Consider the following 18,184-nt stretch of genomic DNA (forward strand, 5'->3'; position numbering starts at 1 on the left):
ACATTATTAATTAAACACATCAATAAATCGGCTGATCAAATCTTTTTCAAAGAAAATTAAAAGTTTTATTACGTTTAAATAGAAATGAACAAAACGTTGGTTGATATAAAAAAATGCACAAAATTTAAGCCACGAGTTTAGTGTTACCGCGTACAGCTAGAGGCTCACATCGAAAACTTTAGCGATTTTCAAATTTGTTTAAATAGTTTTCGCCAAACTGTGGTTGATTTAAAAACCAGTGGCGTATTTCACGTACGATTACAATTATCTAAACAGAAATTGAGAAAAAAAAGATTGACTCGTCAATGGAATATAATCAGCTAGGTTGGAAAAACGATCGTCAAATGTTAAAAAGAAACATTTTTTTTCAATTTCTCTACAAAAATGAAGAAGAATCTGGCAGTCCGGGTATTTACAGAGCTTGTGACTTGACAAAGGCTGGTTAAATAATCACTTTACACTCGTGCTCATTGACAACCACTTGATTCAAAATTTTGCAACTCCCAGATAAACTCCCAGATTAATCTCATATTGGAGTACATATAAGTTCACAACAGCTATCTATGTAAGAATGAGAAAGCTTTTCTTAAGATGTATTCAAGATCGTAACACCAATTTTTTTCTCATACTGGGAAAAGCCAAAAATGTGTGAAAAAATGTCTGTATGTTTGAATTTGTATATATTATAAAATATGTCGTTTTTCAATGTTAAAATTATTTTTAAAACATAAAGCGGCCTTGGAGTGATTTCTAAAAAAAGTGCTATTTAATTTGTCCGATAAAAAAATAATGAAATTTATTTTAATATTTATTTTAACCATCGGGATTCGAACCCAAGACCTCTAGTATAGTAACCAAGTGCTCTAATCAACGAAAAATATATTTACAAATTATGCATATTATTACAAATTAACCAGCTGCCTGAGATGCTTAAAATATAACCATTTCAGGGATCCATCATAAAAACGGAAGAAATATTTTATTGGAAGATATTTGTGTTAGTGATAAGGTATATTTTCTCGTTTGTTTCCTTTTAACATGCTTCTTACCTATATTTTTCTTATACGGCTATTATTACTTTATCCATTTATTGTTTTGTATTTTACATTTTTGCCCTTTGCTAATTTTGTTTGATTCCTTATCTTTTTTACTTTCTAATTTCGCTCACTCTTTTCAACAACGTCATATATTAAAAACCGTGAATTTTCAGTTATGCATGTTTTCGGAATGCCTAGAAAATGTACTTTATCCCAGCAAAAGCGCTATATTTTTAACTAAATATTTACCCGCTACAGGGCAGAAAGTGCATTTTTAAGAAAAGATATTTTTTAATAATTTTTTTTAAAAATACTAAATATTTTTCAAATGGAGAAAAACCTTGAGGTTTTACATAAAAAGATGTGTTGGACAGCAAAAAATTCAATAAGTGGCTTGATATTTATTTTTAAAACATTTAATTTTATTCTTAAACTCTGAAAACGGAAAATGACCTTGTTGAAAGGAGTGAGCGATTTGTGTTTCAGTCTTGTTACCTTCAATTTCAACACAAGTAATGGAAAATACTCATTTTGAATATTATATATTGGACTTTTGTCTGTACCATAATTTATCTTAAAATTATCAAATAAATAAATAAAAACTAAATAATAATTATTTATATATGTACAACCCTTTTCATTACCAGTTTTCACTCACCATTGATTACGTCCAATTTTCAGCGCGTGAAGACTTCGCGTCTTAAAAATTTGTCAAGCATTTATTGACCACCATGTGAAAATGATTAAAGTATTTAAATAACGTTATCTGTCTTACCGAGAAATTGATAAGAGCTCTTTCATTCCGTCTGATTGAACTAGACTGTGCGTTGGGAGGGTAACGATAGTTTTCCACCGATTCTAACGCGCTAAGATCACGCAAAAGGGCAATAAAAAACCAAATTATGCGACGGTAGTTCGTATTCCGAAGCCCTCAATGGTTACGGCAAGGAAGCATCAAAACAGAATTAGAGTGAAATGATTTTAATTTATTGCCCCATTCGAAACAATTTTAGTTATAAAAAAGATGTAGAGGAAATCCGGTGGAAAGATATGGGATCGAAATTCTTCATACGCAAATTGGAAGTATAATTTAGATGCATAATAAGGTAGAATAACTCATATCTAATATAAACTCACGAGTAAAATCATAGAACTAAAATTATTTGCTTCAGTAACTTCAATACTCACTTAGAATCATCGAATTGTTTAAACTCACAAGTAAAATCATAGAACTAAAATCATAAATTACAAGTCATAGAAAAAAATAATAAACTCACAAATCAAATCATAGAACTAAAATCAGAAAATCACAAGTCAAATCATAAAATAATCGTCGTTTTTAATCATGCCTTTAGAAACTGAAGTGAAACTTCCTAAAACATTAAGAATAAGAGAAATTCAGTGTGAGAGATAGTGTGAGTGATCATCTCAAAAGAAATATTGTACAGCGAAAAATTTTTATAAAAAATGGTTTATTCAATATTTTCATTGTCATTGATTGGTTTTACTAATATTAATTGTGATAACTAAGATATGATGTGATATATTATTATGTATATTATTTCGGAATGACGAGAATACTTTTTTGATAAAAAACCAGCCGAGTTTGGCCCGTAGCAAATAAAGTTTAAAAAAATACAAAACTATTCAAACTATTTAAATATCACAATTGTCCATCCCTACATTACAGCATTAAAATATTAAAACGAAATTATTATTATTTACAGTCCTCGTTTTTTAAATATTTTTCAGGGATTTATTATTGATAACTGGCTCACCTTAGCCCAAATCAAATAAATGGTCAACAAATACAAAATAATTCAATCTGTTGTCCAACTTGCATTTTTATTCAAATATTAAAACGAATTTATTTTCATACGGCGTTTTTAAATATTTTTCTAGGATTTATTATTAATTACTGGCCGAAGTTAGCCCATGTAAATAAATGGTAAAAAAATACAAAATCATTCAAAAACTCTTAAATTGCTTACCGTACTAATAATGAACCTACCCCACCCTTATATTAACCCTTTCAAATATTTAGAGCTCAGATATCATAAAACCATCGCCCATATTTACTTTTCAATGGCCGACGCTAGGGTGTGCTAGTCGTCACTTCCGGGAGGCAGCCTTGCTTCCCGCTCAACCGGAAGTACAACCTGATTCGGAGAATACCATTTTTAACATGCTTGATATCCTGTTTTCAAAATGGGCATTATAACAATGAATTGATTTCCTTTTATTTTCGGCTTTTGCGCTGTGAAAATATTTTTTCAAATTGAAATTTATTGATATCTTAACAAAGATGAAGAAGAATATAGAAGTCTGAGTATTTTAAGGGCTTACGATCTGTCATAGGTTCGTGTTATTGATCATTCAATACACATTAATTTTTCCATTAAATCCTTAAAGGTCTCTCTTAAACTCGACCATAGAAGGTGCCGAAGAAAAGCATCACAGCATATGCTAATTAAATTGTCTTTAATTAAATATAAAGTAATTAACCAACCATCACTTCGTTTCGCGCAGGTGTATGCAGAGAGAAAAGAACCACATAATCTGTATTTGCAAACGAACTTCAATTCTTCTAAATTCATGCATCTCCTAATAAGTACCCACCGATTATTCCGACTCCTGACCTGACTACTTTCAAGTATTTGAAATACTCGATAATGCCAAGTTCTCCTCGGTCTTTCTCTGCTTATATAACCAATTACATTTACCATGTAAATTGTTTTATTTAAAAAAATACATATTAAAGGCAAAGCACCTAAAATTGAGTGAAACATGCCAATAATAAAAAAATTGTGAACCAGTATTTGGACACACTTAAACTGTTGTAAATAAATTTACTGATCAAATTATAAGCTAAAATAATAAAAATTATATTATCTGGCGTTTCTGAAGTAAATTATTATAATCTAGGATTCGGAACTCACATACTAATAAAAGAGTATCTACTCAATAAAAAAGCTTCTTTTCATCTCAACAATAGATGTCACTAGTGAAGTTTTAATGATTCAAGAACAACGTTTCGCAATTGGTTCATATGTATATAGAACTTCCAAAAATTTAAATAGTGTGGTTGTCAATAATGGGTGAAATTGGTGAACGTTACTTTGAAGTATTTGAAATACTTGATTATGTCAAATTTTTCGCAGTCTTTTTCTGCTCCTAATAATTTCGTTTATTTTTATTTCTTCACTCATTCGATTCACGTGTCCATGCTTATCTCAGCCTTGTATTTTTTCCTTATATCACACATAAACTTCTATCATGTATCAGAAACAATTAAAACATGTCTTTAATTGAATATTATTTAAGATATTGATAAAATAAGGGTGGAAATGTTATTTCCAGTTAGCCTTGTATCATTTTCCCGCCAAACGCGCCCTTCCAGCGCTTTGTGAATCCCGTAAGGTTTTGGCGGGAACTCTGCATTGTTCTCGATCCGGTTCCGTTCTAGCCGTCACCCTTACATTAGGGTTGTCACAGCTTCCGGAATTTTATTTTGTTTCTGATGATTGCGTGCGTAGTGGGAAAATGGACGGTTATTAGATTGACAAGTAATAAAATAAAACAGATTATTTTTTGACATCTCATCAAAGATGAAGAATAATATAGAAGTCTGGGCATTAACGGGGCTGACGACCGTCATAGGCTGGTTTAAGTGATCACTTTACACATGTGTAACATTCACCAATTTTACCCATTATTGACAACCACACTACTCAAATTCTATAAGTTCTATATATTTGAACCAATTTAGAAACCTTGTCCTTGAATCACTAGAAATGATTTTGTGAACAAGTATTTGAACACACTCAAAATGTTGTAAAATATAACAGTATGCATTTTTTTACCCTCTCATTCTTCTTTTTCTTACCGCACTCAATGGTGCATTGAGCACTGTATCTGTTATTTACATTCTTCTTCTCCGTCTTAATCCTCATTGCTGAGGGTTGTGACCCTTGCAGAAGCATTGACTCTTCTCCAGTTATCCCTTGACTGCGCTGCACGTAGCGCTCCAACCACTGAGGTGCCTGCTGCTGCCTTAATTTGATCGGTCCATCGTGTGGGGGATCTTCCTCTCCCTCTCTTTCCCTCCAGGCTACCGATCACAACTAGTCGTTCCAGGCTATCCTCGTTGCCACGCGCAACGTGTCCAAAGAACTGGAGAATCCGTCGGGTACAGATATTGGCCAGAGACAAGCCATCCAAGCGTAGTTCCTGGCGAATGGACTCATTGGTGCGTCTAGCTGTCCATGGAATTCGGAGCATGCGCCTCCAACACCACATTTCGAAGGCATCAATTTTTCTCCTTTCTGCTGCTTTTATAGTCCATGTTTCAGCAGCATAGAGAAAAATGGAGTGGACCAAGCTCCTGACAAGCTTCATCTTGGTGTTGTTACTCACACCCCGGTCTTTCCAAATTTTGTCTAGCTTAGACATGGCACTTTTGGCGATGGCGATACGACGTCTAATCTCTCCTTCACAAGTTCCTTCATTGCTGATTTGAGATCCAAGGAACTGGAACTCGTTTATTATCTCTAAACCTTCCAGTGAGTTCCCGAGATCACCAAACTTCTTAGATCGATCTATGATCATGATCTTGGTCTTGCTTTGGTTAATCTCTAGTCCCAGTGCCTTGCTCTCAATCTCTACTCGTTTAAGGAGATCTACCATCTCTTTTGGGTCTTTGGCCAGAAGTGTTGTGTCGTCCGCATATCGTATATTGGACAGCTTTACGCCACCAATGGACACTCCTCCATTCCATTCGTAGAGAGCCCTGCGCATGATGTATTCCCCATAGATGTTAAACAGGTCAGGGGAGAGTATGCATAGTTATTTACATAAATGCAAAGTTATCACGCTTCCGCTCCGGGGACCAGTCCAGGGTAAAATTAAATAAATATAAGAGTGTTAAATCACTAATGTTTATTTTCTTCTTCCCTCTGGAAATCGAACTCAAGACCTCCAGCGCGGTAGCTATCTATTAGACCACGGAGGCAGATCATTATAAGTTTCAATATAATTAATATTAAAAGTGATATTTATCAAGTTAAACTTTTGTTTTATTTAAATTTAAAATAGATAGATTTCACCACAAAGTGACTGCCGAATAAATGAATTTTGAAAACTAGTTTAAAACGATTCATGTGTATTTTTTAAATTTCATTAAGTGTTTGTACCCTGTTTATAAATACAAGGTAGGTTTACATATTTACTAAAGCGTTTTCAAAGACGTATTGTATGGACAAAAAGGTGAAGCAGTGCAGATCAGCCGCTCTATTCTTTCATACTTTGGCTCAATATAGACTCGTACAAGGTAAAATAAACGTAGGTACATACAAAAGATAAGTTATTACATATAAATTATGACAAAAAATGCATTTAAACTGCTTTAAATTAAAATTCGTTGGCTTTGCGTAATAATTTCATTTTCGAACCCTAACCTGCACCTCAATGATGCATAGGGCACTGCATCATATAAACGCAGTGTTATCTTGATCATAACACACGAAGGAAAGGTGATCAGCCCTCCGCTTCAGATACCAGTCCAGGGTAATATTGAATAAATATAACAGTGAAAAAAATCACCTATATTTATTAGGCTTCCCTCTAGGAATCGAACCCGGGACCTCCAGAACGGTAGCCGAGCGCGCTGACCATTTCACTACGGAGGTGAACGAATACAAATAATACGAATAATAGAATACGAATCGGGAAATAAAAAACAAATAAATAAAGCGAGCGAAATTATTTCATATGTTCTGCAGTGTTACATAATCAAGAAACGTCTTATATAGGGAATGAGGTAAAAAAGACATTACGGTTTTTGTGTCATATTTAACATTCAAATTTAAATTGAATTTATTTGTGTCAACCCTAACACGTCTCTACAATGAACCTCTATACTTGCGTACATTCATACAGCCTTCTGGCATCCTGTTACAAACTGAATCAGCCTTCGGACACGGGGGTAGTCGCAGGGAATAGGGGTGGAGAATGAAGAACAAAATTAGGCGAATATTTGTCTTAACTTCGCGCGCACTCACACTGGGGGCATCTTCCGGTAAAGCTAATTTAAAAGTTTAATAACAATATTTGCTTATTGCTTTAATTATTAATTACAAAAGCTTAATCAGAAAAGAGATATGTTTTCCTATTTATTTTATGAGATACAACATTTTGAGTGTGTCCAAATACTTGTTCACAAATCTGAATTATCTCCAATTACAGGAGTTATTTTTCAATATGGAAGTCTGGGTATTTACGAGGCTGACGACCGTCATAGGCTGGTATAAGTGACCACTTTACACACTTGTAACATTCACCAATTCTACCCATTGTTGACAACCACACTACACAAATTCTTGGAAGTTCTATTTATATGAACCAATTTCGAAACATTGTTCTTGAATCACTTACTTATGTTCTATCAGTACACGTTCAACGATCAGTTTATTTTATTTTTAGTTTTTAACATTACAAAACTGAGATCACTAAAGCCGCTGTGATCTTTAAAATTATTGTCAAAATGTCATGACTTGATTGGCTCTGTTAACAATGTTGCAATATATGATATGTGTCAGCCCGATGACTTTTTGAGTGATGTGTTCTATTTTCTCTGCTTATTCAGCGTTATGGTTATATTTGAAGTACAAATTGCCAGAATAATTGGCATTTCGTTATAAAAAAATATTAAAATGATAGGAAGCATTTGTTTTTATACCACTTGAGTTTATGAATGACTTCTAGTATCGGAAGCTAAACTTCTATCGTCAGGTCTGAATAATAACTCTTAACTTTGAGTTATTATTCAGACTTGACACGATGGACGATTAACTTCCGACACTAGTAGTCATTAATAAACTCACATGGTATAGAAACAAGCGTTTCCTTAATGATTTACAAGCGTTTCCTTAATGATTTTTACATGTCTTACCACAATGTAAACGCCAAAACGATAAATAAAATTTAAAATATATAATACACTTATTCATAAACTGTGATCCTTATTCTCACCAAATGGTCGACCATCTCAAAATAATCGTCAAATTGGTGAAAATTTCATAAGGCAATGTAGTCAGTCGAGGATAATATTGTTAAAAATCACTGATTTAAATCGACCCCCCTGATAATCGAACCCGGTACCTTCAGCATTGGAGAGAAACTTGACCTAATCCAACCTAAACACTCCACACTCCTTGAAGACAAAAAACATTACAACACTCATTATTTTAACGAGATATAAAAAAAAACATAAATAAAATAATGCCATTTTTGTATACTTCGAGTTTTGTGTTACCGTATACATCTAAAGGTTCAAAACTTTATCCTATTTTAAAATTTATTTAAATGGTTTTCACCAAACTGCGGTTTATTTAAAAACTAATAGGGTATTTCATATACGATCACAATTAAGTAAAAAAATATAGAAAATACAAAAATTGAGTCATACGTCAAATAGAATATAATACATCTAAAATCTGGCGGTGTCAAAAGTCTGCGTAATCGGAGGGCATGTATGACTAGATGTATGGATGTGAAGGAGGCTAGGAGTGTATGTCAGGACAGAAGAGTGTGGCGTTCCATCCTCTCTGCCTACCCCTGCGGGGAAACGGCGTGATGGTAGTAGTAGTAGTAGTAGTAGTAGTAACCTGTCATTAGCTGATTAAGTGATCACTTAACACTCGTGCCCATAATTGACAACCACTTAATACAATTTTTTGCAAATCCTAGATATATGATTAATCACATAACAGAACACGCTTACTCCTTTCAACAACGTCATATATCAAAAAACTTGATTTTTCAGGAGATCGATTTAAAAATTTAAAAATATAATAAAAGTGTATTAAAAATAAACATCAAGCCACTTTTTAAACTTTTAACTGTGCAACAGATTTAGGTAAAACCTGAATGTTTTTTCTCCATTAAACAAAATAATGGCATTTTTGTATTCGGGATAGAGTTTAGGTAAAGTACATAGTATCGCCGAGTAAACATTGCCTAGTCACAGTTGTCATGTTCACGGGTCACACATCAGACATTCATTGACCGGAGGAAAGCAGAAAGTTTTCTCGTTAGGGTTCCAGATGTTCCGACCCCCTAATGACCGAATGGAGGTCACGAGTAAACATCTAAACATGTTGTGTACATCCCTTATTTCCTACCCTTTAACACAATCATCCCCAGCGCTGTTTCAAATATATATATATATATATATATATATATATATATATATATATATATATATATATATATATATATATATATATATATATATATATATATATATATATATATATATATATATATATATATATATATATATATATATATATATATATATATATATATATATATATATATATATATATATATATATATATATATATATATATATATATATATATATATATATATATATATATATATATATATATATATATATATATATATATATATATATATATATATATATATATATATATATATATATATATATATATATATATATATATATATATATATATATATATATATATATATATATATATATATATATATGTACGTATTTTAACATTGAGATGGTTTGGACGTGTAAAACGAATTTATGAGGCGAATGTAATTGGAAAGAAGCAGAAGAAGACTGAAGAAAACGATCAAGTATTTCAAATACTCAAAGTGGCCAGGTCAAGAAAATAATCAGCAGGAATGTATGAGGAGATGCCTGAATGTGGAAATGTCGAAAAATGTTTGCAAAGACATATATTCTCAAACAAACATATATTACAAACGTTATATTCTCTCTGCCCACCCCTGCGCGAAAGCAGCGTAATGTTTGGATAGTTATTTTGTTTCTTAATTCATTAAAAATTTCGATATTTCAACAAATTTGGAATGAAATGATACGTATGTAATAAAAAAGTATATAACAGGATATTTTTTTAAAATAAATTATAAAAATTGTGAAAGCTAAAAAAATATACAAGTAAAAAAAATGTAATAAGTATGCTGGTTCTCAAGGTGTTGTAATAACCCTAATTTTCGGTTCAACTCAATAGATGTCAGTCTTGAAGTAGACGGACAAAGGGGGTTGGTTTTGTTTGCATCAATTAAAAGGACATTTTCAATAGTTAAGGACATTGATGCCAAACATTGTGGTTTTCGGTTGGTCAAAAATTATTAAGGGTTGTTTGCTGTTCGCATTAAGTAAGAGCTTAATTTTTGTCAAATAAAAGTATCATTTACAAAGTAGAACATTATTTCAAATCATAAGCAAAGGGAATCAAGTTATTATTTAATTTTTAATGAAGTATTATTGTGGTTTTGTATTTGAATTTATTCTAAATATTATTAATATTTAAAGCATTTACTTTGTGGTTAGTAATTTTTACTTTTTTTTACAAAAATGTTAATAAAACAAGTATATAAACACTCACCATGAATTAAGTTTAATTTAAAACATTAATTGAAATGGTATTTACAATATTTTTATTGTGTCTAAATACTTGTTCACAAGTCTGGATTATCTCCAATTACAGGAGTTAATTAAACCAGCCTATGACGGTCGTCAGCCCCGTAAATGCCCAGACTTCCATATTCTTCTTTATCTTTGGTGAGATAAAACAAAAATAATACGAAATAGTATTCATGTAACGTGTTTAAGTTATTTTTAAAATATTAATTGAAACGGTTTTCATTTTACATTGGTGAAGTTTTAATTTTAATAAAACATTTCTTAAAATGGTATTCATCTACAATTGATAAGGTTATTTTAACACATAAATTATAATGATATTCATCTAACACTGTTGAAGTTATATTAAAAACATTTGAATTCAAAATGGTTTTTATAAACTTTATAAAATTGAACAAATTTGTTATAACCACTTTTTTATTATTAGTACACTTTAACCTACCGGTTTCGATAATAACCTTGTCATCGTCACAGTTAATTTAATTCTAAAGCATTGGAAACATTAAAATACTAATTTAAAAAAAAATAAATTATTTAATGTTTTTAATGTTTTAGAATTTAATAAGCCCTGATGATGATAAGGTTATTGTTGAAACAGGTAGGTTAAAGTATACATATAATAAAAAAAAGTGGTTAAAACAAAGGTGTTTAATTTAAAAAAGTTTATAAAATGTGCCACAAAGTACCTGCAAAAAATATTCAAGGAACAAAATGGAATTCATGTAGCATTGTGAAAGTTACATTTAAAACATGTATTTAAATAGTATTGATCTTCTTGTGTTATGCGAGAGTAAATATTTGAAATGCATATGTAAGGGTTGTTCAAGCATATAATTTGACTGTCGCAAGTTATAATTTGTTGAATATTTCCTCTGCGGGAATCATAATAATTTCAGGAAAGGTTTTTCCAGATGTCAGTATGCAATGAATCTCCAAACAAATACTTCATAAGTTAACTTAATTTATAATACAATTGTATGAACGCAGCTTTAAGCCCTCAAGGTATAAACATACGTGTTAATGAAACCTGTAGGCTTGAAAATTTAGATTGTGTTTTTTATTCTCTACTCTAAAATTTATTCTGAAAATCAGGGGTGTACTCCATGCCTGACAATTTTATTGCGAATATAGAGTGATGCCTCGTATGACGAATTTAAATAAATAAAGGGAAGGGGGGGGGGAATTAAACCCAAGTCATGAATAATTTAGAAAATTTACAAATGCATACAAATTTAAATTCAGATAAAACGTTAATTAATAAAATACTGTTTCAAAATACGTCACCATTATTATCTATGTTTCCTTTTACATAAAATCTTCTTCCTTAACCCCCGCTCCCTTTCCTATATTAATTAACCTATATTTTAACCCTTATCCACACCCCAGTGGTGCATAGGGCACTGCATATAAACGCAGTGTTATCTTGATCGTTAACACATGAAGGAAAGGTGATCAGCCCTTCGCTTCAGGTACTAGTCCAGGGTGATATTGAATAAATATTAGAGTGAAAAAATCACTTATATTTATTTGACCCCCCTCCTGGGAATCGAACCCGGGACCTCCAGAATGATAGTCGAGCGTGCTGACTATTACACTATGGAGGCAGACAAAAACCTATATATACCTCTAAATTAATTTTTTGTTCGTTAGTTTTAATTTTGCCAGAAGATGAAAACATCTGTAAGTTTTCGAAACTAGTCTTTTATAGAAATAAAACTCCTTAAGTGGTATATTCAAGTGTTTAATTGTAAAAAAAAATACTGTGTGACAGATTTCTAGGAGAGACAAATCTAGAATGCACTTGGCAGACTATGCGGGTATGCAAACGATTGAGGGTATGTTGTCGTCGCTAAAGTGTCACCAACGTACCCACATTCCTAACAATTTAATTCTTACTAAGTAGTTTTTGAAATATCATACATTTGAGGATTTGGAGGATTTTAATGCTATTTTATAATACGTAACAGAACATCCGGTTCTTCGATCACAAAATCAATTTGATGTACCAAGGCTGAAAAAGGGTTTGGGAATAATATTAATAATTCAACTTATGGAACATGAAACCGTTATTATAAGGGGTGATCAAAAGTAACGTTTAAATGTATCGATTTTAAATTATTTGAAATTTAATATGTTACATTATGCTATTATAATGAAATAATAATAATAAAAAAAACAAATTTCGTATTAATGAGTAAAGAATGGACAATATATTATTTGTGAGGCGAATGTTGTTGAAAATAGAAGCAGAAAAAGACCGGAAAAAAACTTGGCATGATCGAGTACTCTAAATACTTGAAAGTATTCAAGTCAGGTGCATAAATCTTCGCCTCTTCTACGAGGCAAAGATTGTTTGCAAAAACACAGTGGTGTGGCGTTCTATTCTCTCTGTCTACCCCTGCGGAGTAGCGGCGTGATGGTTAGTTAGTTTTTTTTAACTCTTGATCATGTACCCATTCCTTTATTTTGCCTTTGTTCCATATTTTATTTCGACCTCTAACATCCGTCGGCAACAAATTAAAAATGTTCGGAACGATATATTGCAGTGTTCGACTCCCATATTTATTTACAACATTTTGAGTATGTCCAAATGCTTGTTCACATAATCTGGATTATCTCCAATTACAGAAGTTATTTTAATATTATTTTTTGACATCTCATCAAAGATGAAGAAGGATATGGAAGTCTGGGCATAAAAGAGTTTCTGCTCAATAAAAAAGCTTCTTTTCATCTCACTAATAGATGTCTTTAGTGAAGTTCTAGTGACTCAAGAACAATGTTTCAAAATTGGTTCATATATATAGAACTTCCAAGAATTTGAGTAGTGTGGCTGTCAGTAATGGGTAGAATTGGTGAATGTTACACGTGTGTAAAGTGATCACTTAAACCAACTTATGACGTTCGTCAGCCCCGTAAATGCCCAGGCTTCCATATCCTTCCCATATTTATTGTTAATATCTCACGCAGGAATCGAACTAAGGACCTCCAGCACATTTTATATAAATGAGCTTACCGTTAAGATCATGAGAGATCATGTGAGAAGAGCGAGTTCGGATCGAGTGGTGAGGGTGGCAGCGGACAGCAGCATAGGTGGGATCAGACCCCCAGGAAGACCACCTAAACGATGGAAGGATAGCTGGTCTTCCACCTCCAAGGACCGACACTAGAATGACAGGATCTAGTCCTAAAAGAAGAAGAAGAAGAAGAAGAAGCGCTTACCGTTAAACGCAAAGACAGACTGTCTTTATTTATATGGGTTACAATACATAATAACAGGAATTAAATACGTCGATTCCAACTATTTAATAGATCTTTATAACGAAGGACAAATTATTAAGGCGGAAGCATTAATTTTAATCATGAATATGTAATCTGATTTGTAACATTCTCTGTAGCTTTGTTACCCGGTACATTCCTTGAGCCGCACTAATAAATGTTGAAAGCTTTTAATGTAATTGCATTTAAATTTTAAAGCTCCATTGTTCCCGGTTTAATAGGCAAAATGAAAGCTGGGAAAATCGATAGATTAATAGCTGATGTTTTATGTATCAACTGTTTGAATTAAAGCACTAGTGGCTTAAAAGCTTCTCCACTATATACGGAGATAATATCTGCATTCAAAGCAAACGAGAGAAATTGTGTTTTGTTCGAAATCGATGTAAATTTTCCTGGATGCAATACACAGTAATTGAAATATTATTTTATGTATTAATTTTAAATTAAACATGGATTTTTGAGTAAACTAAGTAGTATTTTATTAACAAAAACACATAAAAATTTAAATTGTGACAATTGTTTCTCCTTTTTAGGGTATTATCAAACGAATGTCTTGGTAGAAACAAATGTCACAATTTTAATTTTATGTGTTTTTGTTAATAAAATACAACTTAGTAGACCCAAAAAAATCTTTGTTTGATTTTAAATGAATACATAAATTAAAATGGAGTCCTACATACAAAACGCCAAATCAATAAATAAATTGAAATATTTCTGAAAAGTTTTTAAGAAATCTGTTTATACATTAACTTTGTGGTAAGACATGTTACAATGATTAAAGAAAACACTTCGTTTTTACCACTTGAGTTTTATTATAGACTACATGTTTCAGAAGTTAAACTTCCATCATTCAGGTCTGTATAATAACTATTAATAGTTATAATAGTTATTATACAGACCTGAGTGATGGAAGTTTAACTTTTGAAACATGTAGTCTATAATTAAATTCAAGTGGTAAAAAACAAGTGTTTTCTTTAATCATTGTTCTAATTAATACTTCGTTTGCCCAAACTATCAAACATACCTTTCTTTATTTCATAGATAATTATTATTTCCTTTTATCACCATTTGAACATCTATCATACAAGGTTTTGCTGAACATGTATCTGAAGGATCTCATTTCGACTGCATTCAGTCTACTTTTATCTTTCTTTTGCCAAATCCATGCTTCACTTCATTGAGTGTACATTAGGCAAATATTATGATTAATAATGATGAGATATGCATCGTAAAATGTGTCATTATACATTTAATGTAATGGTGGTTTTTAACAAGTGAAATTTTATTTTAAAAAGTGTCAAACAGTTATTGGTCGAAATCAATATTTGGCAAATAATAAGTTTTGTTTAAAAACGTGTCACTATACATTTTAAGAAGAAGTGGTATTTTTGAAGTAAAATTTTATTTACAAAATGTCAAACAATAATTAGTCTAAATCACTATCACAATTAAAGCAATAAGCGTATTGCTGCACATGTTAAAAATTTCACTTTGACTTGTATAGCTACATAAGGACCGTCAGTCCATTTGGTCTTCACATTCGTTTGAAAATGACATAACTAGGCGAAACAATTGTCACAATTTTATTTTTTTATGTATTTTCGTTAATAAAATACAACTCAGTATACTCAAAAAATCTTTGTTTGATTTAAAAATTAATACATAAAGTAATAGAGGTATTCACCAAGTAAAATTTAATTCAAAAAATGTGAAACAATAATAACACAATTAAATAGAGCATGATAACATCCTTCATAATATCCTGTAATCATGGGTTCTCCCACCACAAAGTAATTTCAAATGAAGTAGTTTATTATTCACCCCTACCCCCCCAGTTCCTTAGACTGTTGTTTAACCCCCTCGCGCCCGTAATTATGTGTTTATTAAATCGTTTCGTCTGGCAAACGAGCGACACCCCATTTAGCGGGCTGTTCGCTCATCCGTTCCACGGGACCGAGAGGGTTAATGGACTGGCTTCATATAAATGTTGAGACCCCAATCTTCATTTATAATCCCCAACAAATTGACTTATTTTCCCTATATTGTGACCGTGTCTTAATCTTTGTTCACAAATGTGGGTTTTGTCCAAATGTGGGTGTTCTGTAAGAGTAATTTTTCATTTTTATACAAATTTTAAATCGTAATAATTTTAATTTAATTACCTGATGATGGAATGATATTCCGAAATCGGTAGTCACGAATAAGTGTTTATAAAATTAGTATTACACAAAGTGAACAAAGAATAATAAGGAGTGTTTTTTTTGTAATATCTCATGTCCACCTCCGTAGTGTAATGGTCAGCACGCTCGGCTATCGTTCTGGAGATTTCGGGTTCGATTCCCAGGGGGTCAAAAAAATATAAGTGATTATTTTACTCTAATATTTATCCAATATTTCCCTGGATTAGTACCAGAAGCGGAGGGCTGATCACCTTTCCTTCATGTGTAAACGGTCAAGATAATAATGCGTTTATATTACGCAGTGCCCTATGCACCAGTGGGGTGCAGATAAGGGTTAAAAGAATAATAATTATATGGAAGACTGGGTATTTATCTTAACAAAGATGAAGAAGAATATGGATGACTGGAGATTTGCAGAGGAGTACGGAAGTATTCATCTAAAAAGTCGTAAATTTTATCATTTCTAATTTTTTTTAATGCTAATTTTGTCTGATCCCGAATGAGGTGTTTCATTTACACATTTTTTTATTGGCATCTCGAAAAGTTGAAGATATCTTGTAAGTCTGGTCATTTACAGGACTTACGACTTGCCATAGACTGGTTTAATTGATCATTTTATTACCACCACCACATTACATTCACCATTCTACCCATGATAAACAACAAGGCTACTCAAATTTCAGATATTGTATTTATCCTTTAATCATTACCTTCATCCCCATGTGCGTTTTAGGCTGTTTTAAATGTTGAGTAATTTATTTTATTTTATTTAGCCCTGTGAATTTCCAGACTTCCATATTCTTCATCTTTGTTGAAATGTCAAATATGTAAAAATAACTCATAAATGGAGAATACCCAGATTATATACTTATGTTTTTTCAGTTCGAAAATGGAGTGAATTCTTTGATTCCGTTCATTTCGATATTGACATCTATATATCTTTTAAAAAAAATAATGATTGTAGTTTTTTTCCCACAATTTATTAATAATCAACTCTTTTCTTTGTCCTCAGGTTCTGAAATTCAACAAACTACAAACAAATTCAACAGGACAATGTGCGATTAAAAGTGCGAGTGGCAGTGATTTAAAAACCAGTTCTTCTCAAAGTTTTTTTCAAAAATGACAAAATAATATTAACTGTCGAGTATGAGCAATGTATTTTGCTAAAAAAATAATATTTTTTTGAGTTAAAATGATTTATTCACAAAGACTTACTAGTGATAGAAATAAATTTTGGTGCAATAGGGGAGGATGGTGTCTTTTTCTCATTATACTATCTTTCCTAATCAAAGGTAAGAATACACATTTTGTATATTTAGTTGTTTTAATTTAATTTATGGATTTGACGTTCAATTTGTGAAATTCATTCTTCTTTTTAATTTATATAATATCTATAATTTATATTGAAGCACTAACATTGTGATTTTCCATTTTACAAAGAAAATGTAACTTTGTTTTAAAATCACTAAAAATATTTTATTATGACTTAATTATAATGTCAACCCGTTTCGAAGCTAACCGCTTCTTTATCAAGACTGATTGATTTAATAGATCATCTGTATTAATCAGTCTTGATAAAGAAGCTGTTGGCTTCAAAACTGGTAGAAGTTATAATTAAGTTTAAATAAAATATTTTTAGTGATTTTAAAACAAAGTTACATTTTCATTGTTAATTTATATATTAAATGTTAAAATCAAACACTGTTTTTTTGAGTCTACTAAATTGTATTTTATAGTTAAAAAACACATCAAATTAAATTCTGTGACAATTGTGGCATTTGTTTGAAAATGCTATATCAATTGTAACAAAACTTATTTTTAAGCGTTTTTTAAAAATAAAATACAACTTAGAAGACTTAAAAATCAGTGTTTGATTGTAACATTAAATACAAAGTTTAAAGTAAACATTTTTATAAATTTGAATTAAAAATATTCATATAATTTATATTTGAAGCACATTGTAATTTTTTCATTTTAAAATTAAAATGTTAATCAGTCTTGATAAAGAAGCGGTTACCTTCGAATCCGGTAAACATTATAATTAAGTTATAATAAAATATTTATAGTGATTTTAAAACAAAGTTACATTTTAATTATGAAAATATTCACTTACAATAAATATAATAAATGATATATTTTTTTTAGATATATCTGCAAGTTGGGAAGAATGGTGGACATACGATGGAATATCAGGTAACATA

The 18,184-nt window shown here is 31.2% G+C and overlaps 1 protein-coding gene across 1 annotated transcript in view; it reads left to right on the top strand.

Annotated features, from left to right (window-relative positions):
- The window catches only part of LOC148305200 (carbonic anhydrase-related protein 10-like), a 79,991-nt gene that overhangs the window by 25,887 nt on the left and 35,920 nt on the right, over positions 1-18,184 (top strand). Inside the window, exons 2-3 of the mRNA XM_088267074.1 lie at positions 16,996-17,275; positions 18,129-18,176. Of these exons, the coding sequence (XP_088123200.1) occupies positions 17,176-17,275; positions 18,129-18,176 (148 nt within the window). The 5' untranslated portion in view covers positions 16,996-17,175. The remainder of the gene's footprint in view (positions 1-16,995; positions 17,276-18,128; positions 18,177-18,184) is intronic.

This window comes from Brachycentrus maculatus, unplaced genomic scaffold, assembly GCF_059751285.1.
Source record: "Brachycentrus maculatus isolate JH-2025_06_01 unplaced genomic scaffold, ASM5975128v1 h1tg000280l, whole genome shotgun sequence".
Taxonomy (NCBI): Eukaryota; Metazoa; Arthropoda; class Insecta; order Trichoptera; family Brachycentridae; genus Brachycentrus; species Brachycentrus maculatus.